This window comes from Ovis aries, chromosome 20 (assembly GCF_016772045.2).
Source record: "Ovis aries strain OAR_USU_Benz2616 breed Rambouillet chromosome 20, ARS-UI_Ramb_v3.0, whole genome shotgun sequence".
NCBI lineage: Eukaryota > Metazoa > Chordata > Mammalia > Artiodactyla > Bovidae > Ovis > Ovis aries.
In genome coordinates this window covers 33,765,233-33,787,801 of record NC_056073.1, presented here as the reverse complement: position 1 = coordinate 33,787,801, position 22,569 = coordinate 33,765,233, and the positions used below count along the sequence as shown (strand labels likewise).

The following is a 22,569-nucleotide window of genomic DNA, read 5'->3' as shown; positions in this document are numbered from 1 at the left end:
CTGATCTCCTTTAGAATGGACTTGATGGATCGCCTTGCAGTCCAAGGGACTCTCAAGAGTCTTCTCCAACACCACAGTTAAAAAGCATCATTTCTTCGGTGCTCAGCTTTCTTCACAGTCCAACTCTCACATCCATACATGACCACTGGGAAACACATAGCCTTGACTAGGTGGAAATTTGTTGGCAAAGTAATGTCTCCACTTTTTAATATGCTATCTAGATTGGTCATAACTTTCCTTCCAAGGACAGGATAATTTGATATATGTATATATTATTTTGTAAATTTATTTTAATTAGAGTATAATTTCTTTACAGTGTGTTGGTTTCTGCTGTACAACGATGTGAATCAGCCATAAGTATACATGTATCCCCTCCCTCTTGAATCCCCCCACCACGTACCCCATTCCACTTCTCCAGGTAGTCACAGAGCACTGGGTAAGCTTTTTGTGTCACACAGCCACTTCCCACTAGCTATCTATTAATATATTACATATGGTAATGTACTATGTTTCAATGCTACTCTCTCAATTCAACTTGCCCTCTCCTTTCCCTGTTGTGTCCACAAACATGTTCTCTGTCTGTGTCTTTCTTCCTGCCCTGAAAATAAGTTAACCAGTGCCATTTTTCTAGATTCCATATATACACATTAATATACAATATTTGGTTTTCTCCTTTTGACTTATTTCACTCTGTATAACAGGCTGCAGTTTCATCCACCTCAGCTCAAGCGACCCAAATTCACCTCTTTTTAAGGTTAATTAAAATTCCCTTGTATAGATGTGCCTCACCTTCTTTATCCATTCCTCTCTCAATGCACATCTAGATTGCTTCCATGTCCTGGATATTGTATAAAATGTTGGAATGAATTTTGGGGTACACGTGTCTTTTTTGGATTATGGTTTTCTCAGGGTATATGCCCAATAGTAGAATTTCTAGGACATAACACCAAAACACATTAAAGAAATATAAATAATCCCATTTACAATTACATCCCCCAAAAAAGTACTGAGAAATAAATCTGAGCTGGATGTTGAAAGATCTATGTACGAAAACATTCAAGACACTCATGAAAGAAATATTTAAAGACACAAGAGAAACATATTTCTTATTTATTGACTGGAAGAATTAATATTGTTAATACATCCATACTCCCCAAAGCTATCTACATATTCTCTGCAGTCTCTTTCAAAATCCTGAGGCATTTTTCACAAAACAGAAATAAAAAATTCTACAGCTTGTATAAAACTGTTGTTGTTGTTCAGTTGCCAGGTCGTGTCTGTCTCTTTGTGAATTCACAGACTGCAACACGCCAGATTTCTCTGTCACTTACCATCTCCTACAATTTGCCCAAGTTCATGCCCATTGAATTTGTGATGCCACCCAACCATCTCATCCTCTGCCAGCCTCTTTTTCTTCTGCTTCAATCTTTCCCAGCATCAGGGTCTTTTCCAATGAGTCAGCTATTCGCATTAGATGGCCAAAGTATCGGAGATCCAGCTTCAGCATCAGTCTTTCCGCAGAGTTAAGGGGTTGACTTCATTTAAGGTTGACTGGTTTTGATCTCCTTGGTGCCCAAGGGACTCTTAAGAGTCTTCTACAGCACCACAGTTTGAATACATCATTTCTTCAGCATTCTGCCTTGTTTATTATTGGTCCAGCTCATACATGCGTACATGACTACTGGAAAGAGCATAGCCTTGACTATACATACCTCTGTTGGCAAAATGATGTTTTTGCTCTTAACACACTGTCTAGGTTTGTCACAGCTTTCCTGCCAAGAAGCAGTCTTCTTCTAATTTCACGGCTGCAGTCACCATCCACAGTGATTTTAGAGCCAAAGAAGAGGAAATCTGTCACTGCTTCTACCTTTTCCCCTTCTATTTGCATGTAAGTGATGGGACCAGATGCCATGATCTTAGCTTTTTTGATATTGAGTTTTAAGCCAGCTTTTTCACTCTCCTCTTTCATCCTCATCGGAGTCTCGTTAGTTCCTCTTTGCTTTCCGCCATTAGAGTGGTATCATTCACATATCTGAGGTTGTTGATATTTCTATCAGCAGTCTTGATTCTAGCCTTTAGGACTCATCCAATCCAACATTTCACATGACATGCTCTGTATATAAGTTAAATCGTCAGGGTGAGAATATTAATCCTTGACGGACTCCTTCACCAATTTTGAACCAGTTTATTGTTCCTTGTCTGCCTCTAACTGTTGCTTTTTGAACTGCATGCAGGGTTCTCAGAAGATGTGTAAGGTTGGTCTGGTATGCCCATCTCCTTAACAATTTTTCACTTTGTTGTGATCCACACAGTTTGGTAAGTTCAATGAAGCAAATGTTTTTTCTGGAATTCCCTTGATTTCTCTATGTTCCCACATATGTTGCCAATTTGATCTCCAGTTCCTCTGCATTTTCTAAACCCAACTTGAACACTTGAAAGTTCTAGGTTCACATAATGCTGAAGCCTAACCTGGAGGATTTTGAGCGTAATCTTACTAGCACTGGAGATGATTGCAATTGTTCAGTGGCTTGAACATTCTTTAATACTGCCCTTCTTGGGAAATGGGACGAGGGTTGACCTCTTCCTGTCTTTTGGCCTCTTCTGGCTTTTCCAAATTTTCTGACATATAGAGTGGAGCACTTTAATAGCATAATGTTTTAGGATTTTAAATAGCTTTGCTAGAATTCTATCACCTCCAATAGCTTTATGGGCAGCAGTGCTTCTTAAGATCCACTTGACTTCACATTCTAGACTATCTGGCTCTGAGTGAGAAACTAGACCACTGTGATTTTCTCGGTCATTAAGATACTTTTTTGTGTATGGTTCTTCTGTGTACTTTTTCCATCTCTTTTGGTCTATTCTGTTGCATTAAATCACAAAACACCAAAGATAGAAGTGACCTTGAGAAAAAAGATCAAAGTTTGAGACTAGGATTGCTGATTTCAAACTGTATTAGAAAGCTATAGTAATCAAGACAAAATGATTTGCTTCTGGCACAAAAATAAACACATAGATCAGCAGAGCAGAACAGAGAAGCCAGAAAGGGGCACAGCCATTTATTGTCAGTTAGCTTACGAAAAAGGAGCCAAGAATATCCAGAGGAGAAAGGACAAGCTTTTTAAAAATGGCACTGGGAAAATTGGATAGTCCTTTGAAAAAAATGAAACTGTGCCCCTGTCTTTTGCCATACACAAAAATCTACTAAAAAGGGATTAAAAGTTGAACATATGACTTTAAGCTATTATACCCCTAGGAGAAAACATTGAGGTAATCTTGCCATTGGTCTTTGTAATGAGTTTTTGGGTTTCACACTAAAAGCAAAGACAACAACTGCAAAAACATACAAGTGGGATGACATCGAACTGCAAACAAAGAAACATCAAAAAAATCAAATGGCAATTTACAGATTGACAGAAGATATTTCCAAATCATATATTTGATAAGGGCTTATATCCAAAAATACATGAGACATACAAGTCAAGGACAAAAAAAACGAAATAATCCAAATTTTTAATGGAGTGTATGGAAAGCAAGAGTTTCAATAAATCTGAAGATTAGACTGTAGATGAGAGACACAGCAAGGTTTTTCTTCTAGAACAACAAAAGCCTGTTCCTTTGTGGTATTAATTTCTTCATCTCCACTCACTTGTAGGACAATTACAGTTCAATTTGTACATTTTTCAGTCAATAGCAATCACCCCACAATGAGCTATAATATGTACTAAGAACAGGCCCATTGGGGAAAAAGAACCTAATATTTGCATACTTATTATGAGGTATATCCAAAGGAAGGTAATTTCCAGAGTTTACCACTCCATTGTTTTCTATATTTCATTTCAAAATTGAGCTACCTAGTAAGGAAAATGAGTTAAGAGACCTGAATAATATATAGATAGAAAATCAGTTTTAAATGGGAGTATTAATTGATTATAATTTGGGTGTAATTTATTACTACTGTAGTTACTGTAGCCTTTTGATTCTCAACTGCATCAGTTAATAATTTACTATAAGTATTAATACCAACACAGGGACCCATACTACTAAACTTATAGTGAATAGAGAAAGACATAGAATATATTAGGCAAGAGGTGAAAGTACAGTAAGTCAGCAATGGTAGTAAAGGGCAATATTGCCTTGAGAGGAAGGAAGGTTCTCAAAGTTTTTTTGAAACACCAAGATCAAGCCAGATGTGAGGAATTAGCTTTAACTGTAAACCAGAAACTCTACCAGAAGAAAGTTAAGTTCATAAAAAATTACAATGCTAAAACCCAAAATTTAACAAGAGAATATGTAGGGTCAGGTATATAAACATTCAAAATTCTCCATTGCTTAGTGCATCAGGCTCTCAAGGACCACCCTCACTGAAGTCTTTCTCTATTGCTCACCCTACAGGTACCAGCATGGAGAAAGAGACAGCTACTCCACAGGGAGTTGAACCTTACTTTTATGGCCTCATGCCTTTCCTTAAGAAACATTCCATGCAACAGATTTCCTCCATCCCATCCCATCAGGCTGACTCCCCACGATCAACAGGAGTCCTCACCCTGGGATCATTCCACAATCCCCATGGCTCCAGCTCCCAGCTTCCGTGGATACCAGTGGACTTACAACCCTGTCCAAGGTATGAAAGGCTGCAGCATGGCTTGTCTATGTGGTTCTCACTCCGTTCAGACTGTCACAGATTAGTTAGTTTACTCCCCAGCTGCTTCAAATGCCTCCCCCATCCCAGTGGACAGCCGTGGATGCGGGGATCTCTCCCCTGAGCTTCAGCTCCTTCTCCCCCGGGTGCAGGCTGGTCCCACTTGCTCTCCTCCTCCTCTCCCCTTCCTCCTTGTCCCTTCTTCCCTTTCTCCTACTGAGTTCTGTATGGATCCAGATATTTCTTCTCAGTAGTCAGGGAGTCCTGCCAGTGCTCACCTGGTCTTCTGTGAGAACTGCTGCATCTTTGGATGTTCTTGATGCATCAGTGAGAGAGGTGAACCCCACTTCCACCTACCCCTCCGTCATCTTGTCCACCCCCATTTGTGCATGTATTAGCAATGAATTTCCCTTTCTATTAGGTAACATTGCCATCACCACACATGTTTACCTTTGCTTTTTGAGGAGAACACAAGTAAGTTCCACTCTCTTCAGTTCAGTCAGTCATTCAGCTGTGTGTAACTCTTTGTGACCCATGGACTGCGGCAACACAGGCTTCCCTGTCCATAAACAATACCCAGAGCTTTTTCAATCTCATGATTAGATCATGAAGCTCAAACTTAGATCCTCAGTTCAGTTCAGTTCAGTTCAGTCGCTCAGTCGTGTCCAACTCTTTGCGACCCCATGAATTGCGGAACGCCAGGCCTCCCTGTCCATCACCAACTCCCAGAGTTCACTCAGACTCACGTCCATCGAGTCAGTGATGCCATCCAGCCATCTCATCCTCACTCGTCTCCGTCTCCTCCCACCCCCAATCCCTCCCAACATCAAAGCCTTTTCCAATGAGTCAACTCTTCACATGAGGTGGCCAAAGTACTGGAGTTTCAGCTTAAGCATCATTCTTTCCAAAGAAATCCCAGGGTTGATCTCCTTCAGAATGGACTGGTTGGATCTCCTTGCAGTCCAAGGGACTCTCAAGAGTCTTCTCCAACACCACAGTTCAAAAGCATCAATTCTTCGGTGCTCAGCCTACTTCACAGTCCAACTCTCATATCCATACATGACTACTGGAAAACCATAGCCTTGACTAGACGGACCTTAGTCGGCAAAGTAATGTCTCTGCTTTTGAATACACTATCCAGTTTGGTCATAACTTTTCTTCCAAGGAGTAAGCGTCTTTTAATTTCATGGCTGCAGTCACCATCTGCAGTCATTTTGGAGCCCCAAAAAATAAACTCTGACACTGTTTACACTGTTTCTCCATCTATTTCCCATGGAGTGATGGGACCGGATGCCATGATCTTCGTTTTCTGAATGTTGAGCTTTAAGCCAACTTTTTCACTCTCCTCTTTCACTTTGATCAAGAGGCTTTTAGTTCCTCTTCACTTTCTGCCATAAGGGTGGTGTCATCTGCATATCTGAGGTTATTGATATTTCTCCCAGCAAACTTGATTCTAGCTTCAGACCTTATTAATTTTTTATATATGAAAATATGTAACTTTTAAAAATCCAACATAGAGGCACATAGTACTCAAGTTACAGTTGTTTGAGAAAGACAAAGCTTATGAGGCATGAAGTGAAATCACAGAATATTAGCAATGGTATCAAAACAAGGGGCAGTATTTCCTAGAAAGAAAGCAGAGTTCTCTTATTTTTGGAGACAACACAAACAAGCCAGATAGGAGCCAACCAGCTTAAACTGTATACCAGAAACTGCACCAGAAGGAAAATGAAGTTCATAAAATTATGCTGATGCTAAACCCCAACATCCAGACATAAAAGAATAGGGTAGGGTTTATGTAGATGCTGCACTTATGTTTATGTGAAAGTGCTGCACTCAATATGCCAGCAAATTTGGAAAACTCAGCAGTGGCCACAGGACTGGAAAAGGTCAGTTTTCATTCCAATTTCAAAGAAAGGCAATACCAAAGAATGCTCAAACTACCGCACAATTGCACTCATCTCACATGCTAGTAAAGTAATGCTCAAAATTCTCCAAGCCAGGCTTCAGCAATACGTGAACCGTGAACTCCCTGATGTTCAAGCTGGTTTTAGAAAAGGCACAGGAATCAGAGATCAAATTGCCAACATCCGCTGGATCATGGAAAAAGCAAGAGAGTTCCAGAAAAACATCTATTTCTGCTTTATTGACTATGCCAAAGCCTTTGACTGTGTGGATCACAATCAACTCTGGAAAATTCTGAAAGAGATGGGAATACCAGACCACCTAACCTGCCTTTTTAGAAATTTGTATGCAAGTCATGAATCAACAGTTAGAACTGGACATGGAACAACAGACTGGTTCCAAATAGGAGAATGAGTATGTCAAGGCTGTATATTGTCACCCTGCTTATTTAAATTATATGCAAAGTATATCATGAAAAACGCGAGACTGGAAGAAACACAAGCTGGAATCAAGATTGCTGGGAGAAATCTCAATAACCTCAGATATGCAGATGACACCACCCTTATGGCAGAAAGTGAAAAGGAGCTAAAAAGCCTCTTGATGAAAGTGAAAGAGGAGAGTGAAAAAGTTGGCTTAAAGCTCAGCATTCAGAAAACGAAGACCATGGCATCCGGTCCCATCACTCCATGGGAAATACATGGGGAAACAGTGTCAGAGTTCATTTTTTGGGGCTCCAAAATGACTGCAGATGGTGATTGCAGCCATGAAATTAAAAGACGCTTACTCCTTGGAAGAAAAGTTATGACCAAACTGGATAGTGTATTCAAAAGCAGAGACATTACTTTGCCGACTAAGGTCTGTCTAGTCAAGGCTATGGTTTTCCTGTAGTCATGTATGGATGTGAGAGTTGGACTGTGAAGAAGGCTGAGCACCGAAGAATTGATGCTTTTGAACTGTGGTGTTGGAGAAGACTCTTGAGAGTGCCTTGGACTGCAAGGAGATCCAACCAGTCCATTCTGAAGGAGATCAACCCTGGGATTTCTTTGGAAGGAATGATGCTAAAGCTGAAACTCCAGTACTTTGGCCACCTCACGTGAAGAGTTGACTCATTGGAAAAGACTCTGATGCTGGGAGGGATTGGGGGCACGAGGAGAAGGGGATGACAAGGATGAGATGGCTGAATGGCATCCCTGACTCGATGGACTTGAGTCTGAGTGAACTCCAGAAGTTGGTGATGGACAGGGAGGCCTTGCGTGCTGCAATTCATGGGGTCGCAAAGAGTCGGACAACTGAGCGACTGAACTGAACTAAACTATGTAGATGCTGAAAACTACTCAGAGAGGTAGACATGGAAGCAAATATACTAATGAGCATCAGAAAAATCAAAGCACAAAAGGGTCTGAAAAATAAATTGTAAAGGGATTTGGTAGTCTGGGTCAAAAGAATAAGAGAATCAAATTAGAAAACCAAAATATAAAAATTTATGCACATGATAGAACCAGAAAATGCTCAGGAGAGAATATTTCTGCCTTAGTGACCAGTGAACAGAAACCTCCAGCATCAGGAACAAAAACCCTGGGCAGGACTCAGGACTGCGCTTCTGGGAACAGGTTCAATTTCAAAGTCTGGGTACTATACCACCTAAAAGCGAACACAGACAATGATTATAGCTTGCTATGACACTGAATCACAGACAGTAGTGTTTCTCCATTTACTTTGCTCATTCAACTATAAAGTTAATGAATCACTCAGTTCAGTTCAGTTCAGTTGCTCAGTCATGTCCGAATCTTTGTGACCACATGAATCGCAGCACGCCAGGCCTCCCTGTCCATCACCAACTCCCAGAGTTCAAATGAATCACTAACCAATGATAATTGATGCCATCAGTTTCCAGTCAGACCCTCTTTAGTCATACAATGGATATGTGAACCTGTTATATGATCCCCAATAACAGTTTTATTGCTTTACAATACTGTACTGCTTTTGGCCAAACATCAACTTGAATCATCCATAGGTATACCTATGTGCCCTCTTTCTTTAACCTCCTTGCCACCTTCCTTTCAATCTCAACCCTTGAAGTTGTTACAGAAAAATATGGAAGACTTTACAAATGTGTGTCATCCTTGGGCAGGGGCCATGCTGATCTTCTCAGTATTATTCCAATTATTTAATATATGTGATACCAAAGCAAACACAAATAACATTTTAACACAAAAAAAATCATATAGTTAGTTACCTACCAATAAATGATCAATTGCATTAGGAATTAGGGTATTCTTCTATATTTACTCGGGGAAGGCAATGGTACCCCATTCCAGTACTCTTGGCTGGAAAATCCCATGGTCAGCCGAGCCTGGTAGGCTGCAATCCATGGGGTCGCTAAGAGTCGGACACGACTGAACAACTTTACTCTCACTTTCATGCGTTGGAGAAGGAAATGGCAACCCACTCCAGTGTTCTTGCCTGGAGAATCCCAGGGGCAATGGAGCCCGGTGGGCTGCTGTCTATGGGGTCGCACAGAGTCGGTCATGACAGAAGCAACTTAGCAACAGCAGCAGCAGCTATATTTACTGCCTCTTATAAAATCTATTTTATAAGGTCCAAAGTTCCATGAAGGAATTAAGCGTATATTTAGGCATAACATTTGTATACTTACACAGAAATATATGCACACAATTATGTCTATGTATACAAGCTATTATTCTCCTTGCCTGTCACAATAAACTCCTTAGTTGATGAGAGATACAGTCCCAAATTTCTCCAGCTTATATTTCTTCCTTTTGAGAACCACTTCTTTTATTTCCATCACCTAATTTTAAATGACTATTTTATTCTTATATTCCTTCCCCCTTTAAACTAACTAAGAGCAGAGAAAACCTCGTAAATGCTGATATCTTATCCTTAATTAAATTACCACTCTTCTGGTAAATTGGAAAAGAATCATGTTCAGGTCTCATTCAAGAGGATAAAATCTCTATTTTATCACTTCTCTTGTCCAAACTCAGTTCTTGCTCACTTCAGTCTTAAATTCTGCTTACTTACAAAGGATGGACAGGAAGAGTAATATTAAAATCAAGCATGGAAGAATCTATGATTTTATGCTTCTGTTGGCCAAAGGTAGGGCCAGGAATAATTTATGAAATATTGCAATACATCATGGAAGTATGAAGGTCTAGTTCTCCTATCAAAGAGGAAATGTTGGGAAATGGTTCAAAACTAAGCCCCATGGTTTGTCAGGATGTACTCCTGACCAGAGAGATAAATTTTAAAAAGTCAAAGTCAGGAAAGGGCAGGCCTTGTTCACAAAGCCAATGACGTTATCTTGGATGCTGACCAGGTAATATTCTATTAAATTTGGAGATTTATTTGCTGTTTTCTTGAAGAAACAAACGTAATGAGAAGATTAAAGATGCATAAAAGTAGAAGAGCTGTTAAGGTGCCTAGAAGAAAGGCTAGCTAGCAGAACCAGGTCCCCACACTGATAATTGTCAGAGACTGTTACAGTGAGTGTTTTATATACAGAGCAGAAAAAGCGGGTAAAACAAATGTTCTAGGGTCACTGCTGTTTTGCAGTCAAAGACAAAATATTTTTCTCTTTCAGCACAGTCACCAAGCCCCTGATGTGTTCCTGGTTACACAGATACAGACCGAGGGCCCACAGGCATGTGTGATGTGACATCAGGAAGTGCACAGATGAGTGTATTGGTGCCCAGTCACCTGCATCTGCTAATAATGTGACCTGGGGGAAATTACTTGCCCTCTCCAAGTCATTGCATCTTCATTAACATAACTTGATGATCATAGTGAAGATTAAGGTTATCTCACGGGTTACAGTGAAACACAAATTTTAAGATGTTCTCAAGCTTTTAGGAAAGTATCAAAGACATGCATGGGGTTACTAATGTGAATGAGCAGATCCAAAGTACAGTATCTTTTTTCTCTTAGTATTCTCTTTTTAGTCAATAGTAGCGATCAGTCAGTCATGTGTTTACTCTTACCCCAGGGTGATGGTAAACCACAAAGATCAACTGGACTTTTCTTGTCATTTCAGTGTCTAAAATGCAAGCATTTGTCAATCTAGAGTGAAAAAAATTGCAAACTCCTAGAGGGCCTCGCTGCCAGAGTCTGCAGAGTCCCAACATTAAACTGTCTTAAAGGAATGGCCTAAACACTCTGGCTCAGAATTAAGTTCCAAATGTTTGCAGAGCACAGAAGTACTTCTGGGAGCAATACAAAATTACAGGGAGTATCCTACATCTCCAACTATCTATTTGTGCAAATATCATCATCCATGTAAATTTACACAGAAGGCCCTCCTTCTTCCCCATCCCGGCTACTACAGCACCACTCCTGCTCAGAGGAACAGGGAAAGAGAAGGCTTCCCACCTCAGGATGGATTTGACAAACTCAGGTGACTAGATCATCTCAGAATGGCTCATGTTTTTATTTAAACAGGGTCCTGCCTGCTGCTGCTGCTGGTCATGTCTAATCTGCTCCTGTGCCAAGGCAAAACATGCCCGATCTGCTGTCCTGACGTGTTTGACATCCCCCTGGAATCACTTAGAAACCTGTTTCTCAACGCCACCATGCTGTCCCGTGATATCGCTAACCATTCCAATATAATGTTCAATGAGTTTGTAAGTACTTTGGTGATGGTGGTTTCATTGTTAAATCGTGTCTGATTCTTGCAACCCCATGGACTGTAGCTGGCCAGGCTCCCAAATGGAACCTTCATGTAAGAGACAGGTATACTGTCCTTTCAACAAGAAGGCTGCCATATGCCAAACTTCATATAACACAGACTCTATGTCAAAGAGACCACCAGCTCCTAAGATGTGGAAATCGAAGAAAGGATCAGTTTTGTGAAATCTCAAAGATTCCTAAGAAGTGCAATAACTTGTTCAATTTCCTTCCATTCATTTTCTTTGTAAATTTCCAAAGTAAATGATTTTGTATTTGTCAGCCAAGAATGCTATAAAAGAATACAATAGACTCAGTGGAAATAACAGAAATTTATTTTAACAGTGGAATAAACAACAGAAATAATTCTCACAGTTCTGGGGGCTAGAAGTCCCAGATAAAGGTGCCAGCAAGGTGAAGTTCTGGTGAGAATTATTTCTTCCCAGGCTGGATTCTCCATGCATCCTCACACAGGGTGGTGGGTGGGGAAGAGAGAGAGAATAAAAAACACAGAGACACAGGGAGATTTCCCTAGTGTTTTGCTTCATTAAGACACTAAACCTACTGAGTCAGTGTTCCACCCTAAGAGCTAATTTAACCTTAATGGGCTTTGCTGGTGGCTCAGATGGTAAAGAATCTGCCTGCAATGTGAGAGACTTGGGTTCTCTCCCTGGGTCTGGAAGATTCCCTGGAGAAGGGAATGGCAAGCCACTCCAGAATTCTTGCCTGAGCAATCCCATGGACAGAGGAGTCTGGTGGGCTACAGTCTATGGGATCTCAAAATGTCGGAACCCATTTCAAAACACAGTACTTTGGCAGTTAGGGCTCAAACACATGAATTTGAAGAACACGTATTCAGTCCATAATACTACCTGACATAAAGCACTTTAAGGTGGGACTGGGGAAAGGGAAGCATGTTGATTTTCTGGTGCTTCAGTGTCTCACTGGGCTTTCTTCTCCAGGCTCAGAGCAAATAGCCAATAAATGAGAACTACTCCGCAGTGAACTGAGTGGATGGAACACGTTAAACAAAGCTGAAATCCTTTCACAAAAACAAATGTTGGTAGTTTTTTTAATGCTACAAATTATTGTTTTAAGATTTGCAGTGAATAGTTTTTGAGCTACGATAGAAGGAGTGTTTAATTGAAAACAATTATTCTCATTCTGATGAAGGTATTTGAAAGTTGTATGTTAATTCTTTTAGGTCAATCAAAGAGCACACCGTAGAGAAGACAGCTAATAAAAAGTGGTGCTAAAGGGTTCTATTAAATTCACGTAGTTCTTTTATTCACTATTTTTGTTTCATCCTCCATTTTTGACTGTCCAGTTTTTTTGCAACTCTTCCAAATAATCTCTTTAAATGCTCATAGATTTCACTAGAGATTAGTTTTTCTCTATCAATGTGTTAGCTAGATTCTTCTACTTTTATTATTCTCAGTCCCTTGCTTAGTATTTCCTATAACTTTTTGCCATGTATTTATGACGTACCATTTTGCCACCATAAACAACATTGTACTCTGCACCTGGGAAGAACACTAAGGTTTCTGGTGTGTGGATTCAGAGATAAGTCAAAGTCATAACTGTATAACTCTTTGTAAGGGAATATATTGGCTCAAACCCAAAGAAAACAAGAGATTAAATGGTTAAAATATAGGTCCAGCATGCATTCTAATTCACTTCAGTTGTGTCCAACTCTTTGCAAGCCTACTGATTGTAGCCCAAGAGGCTCCTCTGTCCATAGGATTGGCCAGGCAAGAATACTGGAGTATGCTGCTGTACTCTCTTGCCAGTGATGCTCCTCACCTAGGGATCAACCTGAGTCTTCTTATATATCCTTCATTGGCAGGAATGTTCTTTACCACTACGTCACCTGGGAAGCATCAAGTGTTGGTACAAAAATACTATATTTGGGTCAAATACTAAAAATAAAAAGAAAAGAGAATAATAAAATAGTGAAGGGAAAAGTTAGAAAAGTTAGATGTAAAATCCTTTTATAGAGACAATGTATAGAAAAATAGGAAAAGAACGACTTTCAAATTTTGTGATGCTCACCGTTAAAAAAATTGCACGAATGTCAAACATGTTAATGTTCCTGTAATGGGTTCATCTACTGAATGCCCAACAACCCTAACTAATTGCCTGATCACTTTCAGCATGAAAAATATGTCCAGGGCAAACCGTACTATATAAATATGCTCTACAGCTGCCATACTGATGTCACCCCTACTCCCAAAGAAAGAGAAATCGCCCTCATGATGACCGTGAGTCTTTCACCTGGGTTTTCACCAGATCAAATGAAACAGTATGTAGGTTACCAGGCTTCAGATTAGTAGAGGTAATGGTAAATGTACATGCAGGAAAAGGTGGAGGAACGGTAAGAAATTGAAAAGAAATTATATTGTGCATTTGATTAAGCATGAGCGAAATCAAGGGATGACTAAAGATCTGTAGTAGCAAAATAAATAACAGATCTATAAAATGTCCATGCAGACAAGTTTAGTTCAACCAATGCATCAGACACTATTCTGTACAAAAACAGGAAATGAATGGGAACTTCCATGTGTAAAATATAAGACTGAAAAATTCATGAACATGTAAGAAACACACTCCAGTTTTGAGTACTCCCTGTTACTAGTGACTCCTACGTGGGAGTCCTATACCGCACCAACTGAGCCACCGCATCTGCCTTTCAAGGCTCTCAATTCTGCTTCTACTTCTCTGACACCTGCTTCATTTGTCATTCTCAATGACTCTTCTGTCACCTTTTATTCTTAATTTGTAAGTCTCTCCTACAACAGCCTATAAACATTGCTTTGCTTCTCGTGGCCGCAACAATTGCCTCTTTTCTGAGGACAACACTGTTTACATATCAAGCCTCAATCATTTATGGAAGCTCCAAACTTTCACAGTTATAATCTCTTTTTTCTGATTTCCTGTATTATCCTTCATCCTAACATTATTTAAAATATTTTCACATGCATCCTCCCTTAAAATACTGTCTTCTCTCTATATAACTTTCTTAATGATACCAGCATTATTTTCCACTGTTAAGCTCATTAATAATGAGGATAGTCAAGTAAAGGAAAAGGTCAAAGAGGAAGAAGAGGAGGGGTTGTTCAATAAGCTTAAATTTAAAGTTTATTGAGAGTTACTACATGGCCATACATTTTACTAAGCACTTTATGTGCATTACTATATTTAATCCTACTCAGTTCTTTGTTCTTAACCACTAAAACAGTTCATGGTTGTAAAGAAATCAAGCATATTAACTAGAGATCTTCAGCCCCTGGGATTTTCATGCTAAATTTTGGTAATAGTAGTGAGCTAGGGGGGAAACCCTCCATTGTGAATCCCACTGATGTCGTTACTAAGGACAACACTGGGCCATTTTCTGCCCGGAAACATGTCAACAAAACAGACACTTCTCATATCAGCAGGGGGCTGGTTTTGGGATCAGCTGAGGAGAGAAGCCTGTTTAGGAATGTCGTGTCTTCTTCCTTGTCTCTTTGTTGTAATATCATAAAACAATTACTGATCAAAAATCAATACGAATGACTCATCTGATTCATTAATATGAATGAATCACTGGGTGACAATGACGTGGGCACAGGTGGAATCCCTCTTTCCTGGGTCAGGCTCTGCAGGCACGTACTGACTTGCTATAAATACTTAGATTCTCTCATACAAATATACAAACACAAAAGAACTCACTGAGTGGTCGTAGAATTTCAGAGGAAAAAACAAAATTCTTCATGTTATAAATTAGAACGCATCAGAAGAATTAGTTCATAACAAAACCTAGAGTTTTAATAATTCAGCAAAGTGAACTAATAGCTTACATTTTATAGTTTTGCAACTTTTACTACCTTCAAATATCTCTGCATACACATAGAAAAAAACAAAAGTTTTTTAGGTCAGCTGCGCTGAGCAAAGATCACATGTTACCAAAACCACTGAATTATGATTATTTTAATGAGACTATTTCTTCTGGTTGCTTAGAATGAAGACCTTGGTCAGTTTATACTCATATTACTGTACTCCTGGAATAGACCTCTGAATCATCTACTCACAGAGCTGTGGAATATGGAAGAAGTCTCTGATACTATCCTATCAAATGCCAGAGAGAATGTGAAAAAAGTACAAGAACTTCAAGAATTCATAGAGAGGCAATTCAGCAACGTGAGTGTCCTGCAAAGGGCTTTCTTGCTTTGTTCGTGAATGAAAGAGGTGACCTTTGTAACGCGTAAGGTGTTTTGAAATACCTCATTTTGTAAGAAAAAGATTCATGACTTCTATATTCCAGACTGCTACTATATAAACCAGGAGCCTAGTCATTCATAGTGGTAGACTCTACTGTACAGGAATCAGAATTTCACTGCAATTTTTGACATGTGCAGGCTTCCCTGCATTGCACACAATTCCACCAAAAGCTTGCCTCTTCCTGGGCACAGGTGGTTGAAATACTTTCAAGAGTAAGAGAACTAGAGAACAGAATTTCCCAGATGAGCATTTTCTTCAAAGTAACCCAGGACATCTGCTATTGAAATTCCACTTGTCTTCTTTCTCTGTTCTCTTCAAATCAAAGGATGAGAGTGGGAAGGAAGAAAAGAGAAAATTAAAACTAAACTTGAGTTATGTTTCTAAATTTTAGATTTCACTTAGTTTTCTCATGGGCTGGTTCCAAATTCCATATCTAGAGAGTTTATATTCGTATGTCTTTCCAAATCTTATTTTGATAATTAGAAGCAAAAAAAAAAAAAAAGCAAATAATAATAAAACACACAAGAAGTCATTATCTTTTGGGTATTCAGATTATTTTTCCAGTAAGGCGGCTGACTGGGGATCGCATATTCTGGTCAGAACTTCCATTCCTGGTGTCCAGAGATGAAGAGATTCGTCATTCTGCATTTTATAAACTGTTCAAGTGCCTGCAGAGGGATTCACATAATGTTGACATTTATACCAAGATCCTGTTGTGCCGAACCAACAACTCGTGCTAAACCCACATCCATCCCATCCATCTCTGAGGTGATCATAATGATCTATCCCATGGCAAGCTTCTTTAAAATTTATAGCCTTTTAGTGCATGCTCTGTGAAATTGTTCTCCTCTTAAAAAAAATAAACACAGACTCTGTAGAGACGTCAAAATCTAAGAGGGCGATTTCTTAAGATTTTTTTTATCTTCATTTAATAGAAAATCAAAAGAAAATCCACCCTTACATTGAGAGAATGAAGCTCCTATTAAAATTAGTCACAAATAGCAGAAGCTGGCATTACAAAGAAAACCATCAAGATATTACATAAGAATCACAGCAAATTATTCTGGGTCAAGTTATTAGAATCAAAGTATTAGACAATTGTTCATGGTTCTGGTCATGCTACCAAGAAGACTGAATTCTCAGAATTTTTTATGAAACGCAGCCATGACCAGTCAGCCAACTATCACAGTGTTACACTATACAATACAAATGCTTTGCACCTCTGTATAAAGCGTGAGGTTTACTGAACTGTCTAAAGATTGTTAGTATGCTGTCTTAGTCCTTCTGGGTTGCTATAACAAAATACCACAGGCTTAAAAACAACAGAAATGGATTTCTACAGAGTGGTCATGCAGAGTCCTCTCTGGTCACACACTGCTTACTGTATCCTCACACGGGAGAGGGCTCAGGAGCTCTGTGTGTGTCTTATATATAAAAGCACTCATCTCATTGAGGAGTCTCTATCGTCATAACTCCATCACCTCACAAAGGCCCCACCTATGGATACCATAAGCATGGGAATCAGGATTTCATCATGCGAAATTTCTGGGGGACACAAAGATTGAGACCATAGCAGAAAGAAACGTGATGTGGCTCATCCTCCTCCAGGGGCTGTTGTCACCCACACTCCACTGCATCCTTATTTCCTGCATCACCTTGCAGCCATTCCACACATTCTATCACTCTGGGTTTCACAAGTCCAGGTCAGTGTCAGCTGCATCTTATATTCAGCCTGTTCAGTGTTTCCCTCTCCCCTGCTGAGGCCCAGGGGACCTACCAGGAAATGCAGATGTGTCCATTTCTGCAAATTTCCTTCTGTCTCCCTCCCTGGATCTTCATTCCTTGGGCCATGTTGGAACAGGGTAGATGGTAATGAGATGGGAAAGTTCTGACAACACTGACTTACATGATGCTGCTTTAGCCTTCTCTTGGTCCAGATGGACTGATCTGAAATTCCCCCTGACTGACAAGTGTTTCCCTTGAGGGGTATCCTGGTGATATTCCAGGACATTCACAAGTTGGGGATCCCCAAATTCATAGTTTCCTTTTTACAGCTCCCCACCTGCAGTAGTCACCACAGCTTCTCTGGTACCCTCACTCCGCAAGCACCATCTGGAGAAAATTAAGCAGCCCATAGTCAGCTGTCTACTAGCTGATGCATAGGAAACCCATGTATCATAAACACTCTGAACAACTGATTGGCAGAAATACTGGTGTGCATCTGTCCACCACTGTGGATTCTGGACAATTGACAAACTGGTCACATAGACACCGAGGAGATCAGAAAGCTGGATTTAAAACCACATTTATCTGAGAAGTAAGATGCCATTCTCTCTTCCTTTTAGAGTAGCTATCCTAGTCATTAATTATTTTGCCTTACAAACATGCCCTAGTCATTCCCGAATTATAAAATCCTCCAAATCGACTGAGTCTCTACTGAGACTGAAGCAATGTGACTGGATTAGGGATGCTCAGCTTGTTCAACAGCCTCCAAACAACCTGACATGAGGGCCAATCTCTTGACTGGCTCTCCTAAGAAGTCAGTGATGTTACTGGGCTGGTGTTGTAGCATCTTTAGGGCTTTAGCAGTAATTCCTCTTAAACAGAAAATGAGAAATCAAAGGTAGAAGGGAAAGGGGGATGAATAAGAGAAAAGGAAGAGAAAGGAAGAAGGAAGAGAAAGACAAAAGGAAGGAAAGGCAGCAAAGGAAAAGTGAGTCAAGGACTTGGGTAGTGAAGGATGAAATGCTGTCAGAACACTTTATTTTTAAGAACCCAAATATATATGCGTTTTTAATATCCTAAGAGCAAATATCTCATATTCCCTTTTATTTCCATTTTCCCTTCTCCCCTCTTTTTTTCTGAAATTGTCCTTTATATTAGAAGTATTCTTTTGTTGTTACTAAAGGTCATAGTTCTAGAGATGAACAAAGCTTGACAACTCTTCAGGGCAGAATCCAGCCAAATTATCTTCCTTTAGACAAAGAAAAGTGTCACCCACATACAGGAACACTGTCCGCAAAACAAACCTCTTCCCTCATAGGCAGGGTTATTTTTGCCTGAGTCCTGCCCCTGCCTCTACCTGGGATGACCCAAACCTTTAGAATATTACAGAATACTCTCTCCCAAAGCAAACTATCAATCCCTCCTTTGGCTCCTCTATGCATGTAAACTGTCAGCTTTCTTGTACTTTCACTTTCTTCTTCCAAAGGTAAAAGACCATGAAAAAACACTGCAAGCACTTTCTTTGTCATTTACTGCCTAAAACACCTAATTCTATTTTGTTACTTGCTTAACTTTTTTTCCTTCAATGTCTCAATATTTCCAGTAGAGAGGATGGTATTTATTAGAGGGAAAATTTTGCAATAAAGGGGACAATGCAATTGGAGGAAACATACACTCACCAATAGACCACATACATCTTCATGTATTTGTCTTTTATAAAATTTATTTCAAGCATAAATTTAGGACTTTACATCAAGCACAGAGGTGGTGACATTGAGAGTCCTCTACTTGCTTGACTGTGACATATAAAGTGAATACTGTAGATTTCAGACAATATTGAACAGAGCCACAGAAACATTATAGAGTCAGTCAGGAATAGCCAAAGAGGGGATATTTGGACAGGATTTAACAATCACTCCCTTGCCATCCAGAAAGCATCGATTTTCCCCTCTTTTACAGATTTCCATGTAACATTACATTTGAAGAAATGGCCCTACTATATCAAGAATAGTAGCAGTGGTTACCGAATGGAAACAAATAAATAAAGAACCTTTTAAGTTCACTGACCTTATAGATTAGTAAGTCACATGTCACGGATACAGTGAGACTTAAATTGAGGTTTAAAAAAGTCTCTATTTTCCAGAAGCAGGCCCGCAACTTGTGGAGATGGAGAGGGTGATACAAACACACAAATTGCTGTATTGCATGGTAGAGTGAAGAATGAGATGTGATGCCAGCACGGTGCTACAGTAGACTGAACTAAAGCGAGGAGCCACCTGAGTGGGTCATAGGAATGACACAAATGGGATGGCTTTATGATGGGGTTTTGAAAGGTTGATGGGATATTGATACGGAAAAAGGGAAACAGTACATCTGTCAATTCATTTAGTATCATCTTATGAATTAAGGAACTCTGACATCCTAGATCAAGGCAACTGATATACTAATACATAAACTTATAAGGTATCAGTGAATAATCAAGTCTGACAAAAACACAAGAAATGTTCATTTTTTACTGTACATGTTGTATCTCTCATGATTATGCTCCCATGATATACTGTATATATTATTGTAGGGTTAGAATGGAGAAATACTTGTATGAATTTTTATGCATTAAGGAGAATCGTATATGCCAGTTTGGACAGTTTGTCTTTATTCTACAAAGCAACAGGAAACCAAGAACATTTAATCCAAGAGACCACAATGTCCAGAATTAGAAAAGAGAAACTTTAATGTGGATTGTGGAGTTGTGGCTGTTGGGGCTGGTAGAGGAAAAGAAAGAGATCAGAAAGAGCTGGGAACATTATGACACTAAAAATCAAAGAGGGCCCTGCCAATTAAAAAGACGCAAAGGTTGTGAGAGATACAGGAAATGAAATAGACCTTGACCACATGCAAGGAATGAGGCAGACAGAAGAGTCAAAAAAGACATCCAGCAATATGTGACTAGTTGAGTCAATGAAAAGTCAGAGAGAAGAGAGGAGATAAAGATTTTAAAATTAAAAAAATAAATAAATAAAAAATAAAATTAAAAATAAATAAATAAATAAATAAATTCACATAATAAAAAAAAAATTTTTAAAAAAGGTTTTATCCAAAAGCACCTGAGCTCTCTTTTCCTGTATTTCATCAACTTAGTACCAGAAATCACCAAAAAATGTTAAGATTCTGCAGCAAATGATAGAAATTAGCATACCTGGAATGCTGGAATACCAGATCCAAAGCAGAACTACCCAGTAATAACAAGCAGTAAGTCACTAGTCGCTTTCAAGACTTAAGTAAGTCATACATTGTAAAGCATAGAGGATGAATGGAAATCAAATGGAAACAACCAATACCTTTACAGAGCCAGCCTAGACAAAACCTAAATCATAAACCAAATAGAGGTCATGGTCTCCTTAATCATGTGTCCACTTTCTCCAAGAGGTTCTCATTCTTTTGCCTGAATCCTCCCTTGTTTGCTAACCCTTCATTACCTTACTCTCAGCAGATGGTCAGCTAATCTTGAATCACATAAATAATTAAACAGTGTTCATTCCTGAGATATATTTCTATTGATGGACTCTTCAAACTGAAAAGCTTTCTAATCCCCTGAAAGTAAAACTCTAAAACTGGAAGGACTCCTTCACAGCCTCTTTCCAAAATGCCCAGTGGGCAGCAATTGCGAGTCTAGCTACTTAGATGTCTTCTGCCATAATGATAACCTGTTTGAATAGTGAAGACAGGAGACGGATGAAGCACTGAATGATGTCGAGAAAGAAATGCATGGACACGTGGAAAAGATACCATAAGCCTTAAACACCAATATCTGCCTGTACACCATACCATGTGTGATGGGAGCCTGGCAGGCCTAATCAGGGATGGATTTTTCAAGAAAGCTCTATATGAGTTGGCACTGAGAAGTTTGATTCAACTCAATTGTTTCAACATGATTCTTTGATTCTAAGACTCTAGCCAATTTCTCATTTAACTGCACCAAGTCAAAAAGGGACCATGCTTATTGGCTATTTGAACACTGTTAAGAGATCTTAAAGTTCTCATTGCAAGAAGAATATTGTAACTATTTCTAGTGATGGATATTCACCAGACTTACTGCGGTGATCCTTTTACAATACATATCAAACAATAATGTTGTACACTTAAACCAAAAATAACATTATATGTCAATATTATCTATGTATAATGATACCTGAAACTAAAATAACATTATTTGTCAATGTGACCTATGTATAATGATCATATAATCATTATGTTATATACATAACACATACGCATACCTTCAGTTAAGTTCAGTAACTCAGTCATACCCAAGTCTTTGAGACCCCATGGACTGCAGTACATCAAGTTCTCCTGTCTTCCACCTTCTTCTGGAGCTTGCTCAAACTCATGTCCATTGATTTATGATGCCATCCAACCATCTCATCCTCTGCCATCTTCTTCTCCTCCCGCCATCAATCTTTCCTAGCATCAGGGTCTTTTCCAATGAACAGTTCTTTGTATCAGATGGCCAAAGTATTGGAACTTCAGCTTCAGTATCAGTCCTTTCAATGAATACTCAGGGCTGATTTCCTTTAGTATTGACCAGTTTGATCTCCTGCAGTCCAAGGGACTCTCAAGAGTCTTCTCCAACATCGCAGATCAAAAGCATCAATTCCTCAGTGCTTCGTTTCCTTATGGTCTAGCTCTCACATCCATACTGACTACTGGAAAAACCATAGCTTTGAAGAGGTGGAATTTGATTTATATATATAAACATATATGTAGACACACCTAGGTAAGGAAACATTTTTGAAAAGAAATAAAATTATGTTTTGGATAAAGTAAACAAAATCAACTAGTATATATATTTTTTTCAAATGTGCATTTTAGTTATCATGTTGAGTCTAAAAGTTTATCTTCAAATGTAGTTTATGTTTCTGCTGATAAAAGAAACAGAAATGTGTCTTAACCTGTAATATTAACTGCAGAATAGCTTATTTACAATAGCTAATTAAAACCACAAAATTTTGAAACTTGTAGGCCTGCCCAGTACTCTGCTATTGGTCTTTTAACCAGTTGATCAATGACTTAATTTCTTCTTGACTCAGAAACTCTTATAGGTGCTTAGTTTACATCTATTTAAAAAAGCAGGCAGACACTTGTCCTCATGGAACTGATATTGCAGCTAGTGGAAAACAGATAATCTGCAATAAACATGAATCCAAGTACATTATATGGTATGTTAACAGTGATCTGTACTATGGGAAAAGAAATAGTAAATTAGGGGATGGATTTAGGGAATAAAGGTGAAGAAAGGGGGGTGATTTAAAGAAAAACAACTTAGACCACGTTGAGGGGAGCAAACATGACTTATTGCATTC

General features: G+C 39.1%; 1 protein-coding gene and 1 non-coding gene across 2 annotated transcripts; one reads left to right on the top strand and one right to left on the bottom strand.

Annotated features, from left to right (window-relative positions):
* Positions 1 to 2,852: 2,852 nt before the first annotated feature.
* Positions 2,853 to 16,378, top strand: LOC114109603 (placental prolactin-related protein 3-like). Its single transcript, XM_027958625.3, has 5 exons — positions 2,853 to 4,621; positions 11,000 to 11,181; positions 13,378 to 13,485; positions 15,224 to 15,403; positions 16,036 to 16,378. The coding sequence occupies exons 1-5, from the start codon at positions 4,447 to 4,449 to the stop codon at positions 16,222 to 16,224; spliced, it is 834 nt and encodes a 277-aa protein (XP_027814426.2). The 5' UTR covers positions 2,853 to 4,446; the 3' UTR covers positions 16,225 to 16,378.
* On the bottom strand, positions 8,633 to 8,739 carry LOC114109736 (U6 spliceosomal RNA). The gene has a single exon (XR_003586319.1). It is a non-coding gene; the product is annotated as a U6 spliceosomal RNA (small nuclear RNA).
* Positions 16,379 to 22,569: the final 6,191 nt, after the last annotated feature.

Bases quoted from the DNA above. Each gene is read 5' to 3' on its own strand.
- LOC114109603 (XM_027958625.3), top strand. From the start codon at position 4,447: ATGGCCTCATGCCTTTCCTTAAGAAACATTCCATGCAACAGATTTCCT. The intron at 4,622-10,999 runs GTATGAAAGGCT...TTATTTAAACAG, and splicing joins GACTTACAACCCTGTCCAAG to GGTCCTGCCTGCTGCTGCTG. The intron at 15,404-16,035 runs GTGAGTGTCCTG...TTGGGTATTCAG, and splicing joins TAGAGAGGCAATTCAGCAAC to ATTATTTTTCCAGTAAGGCG.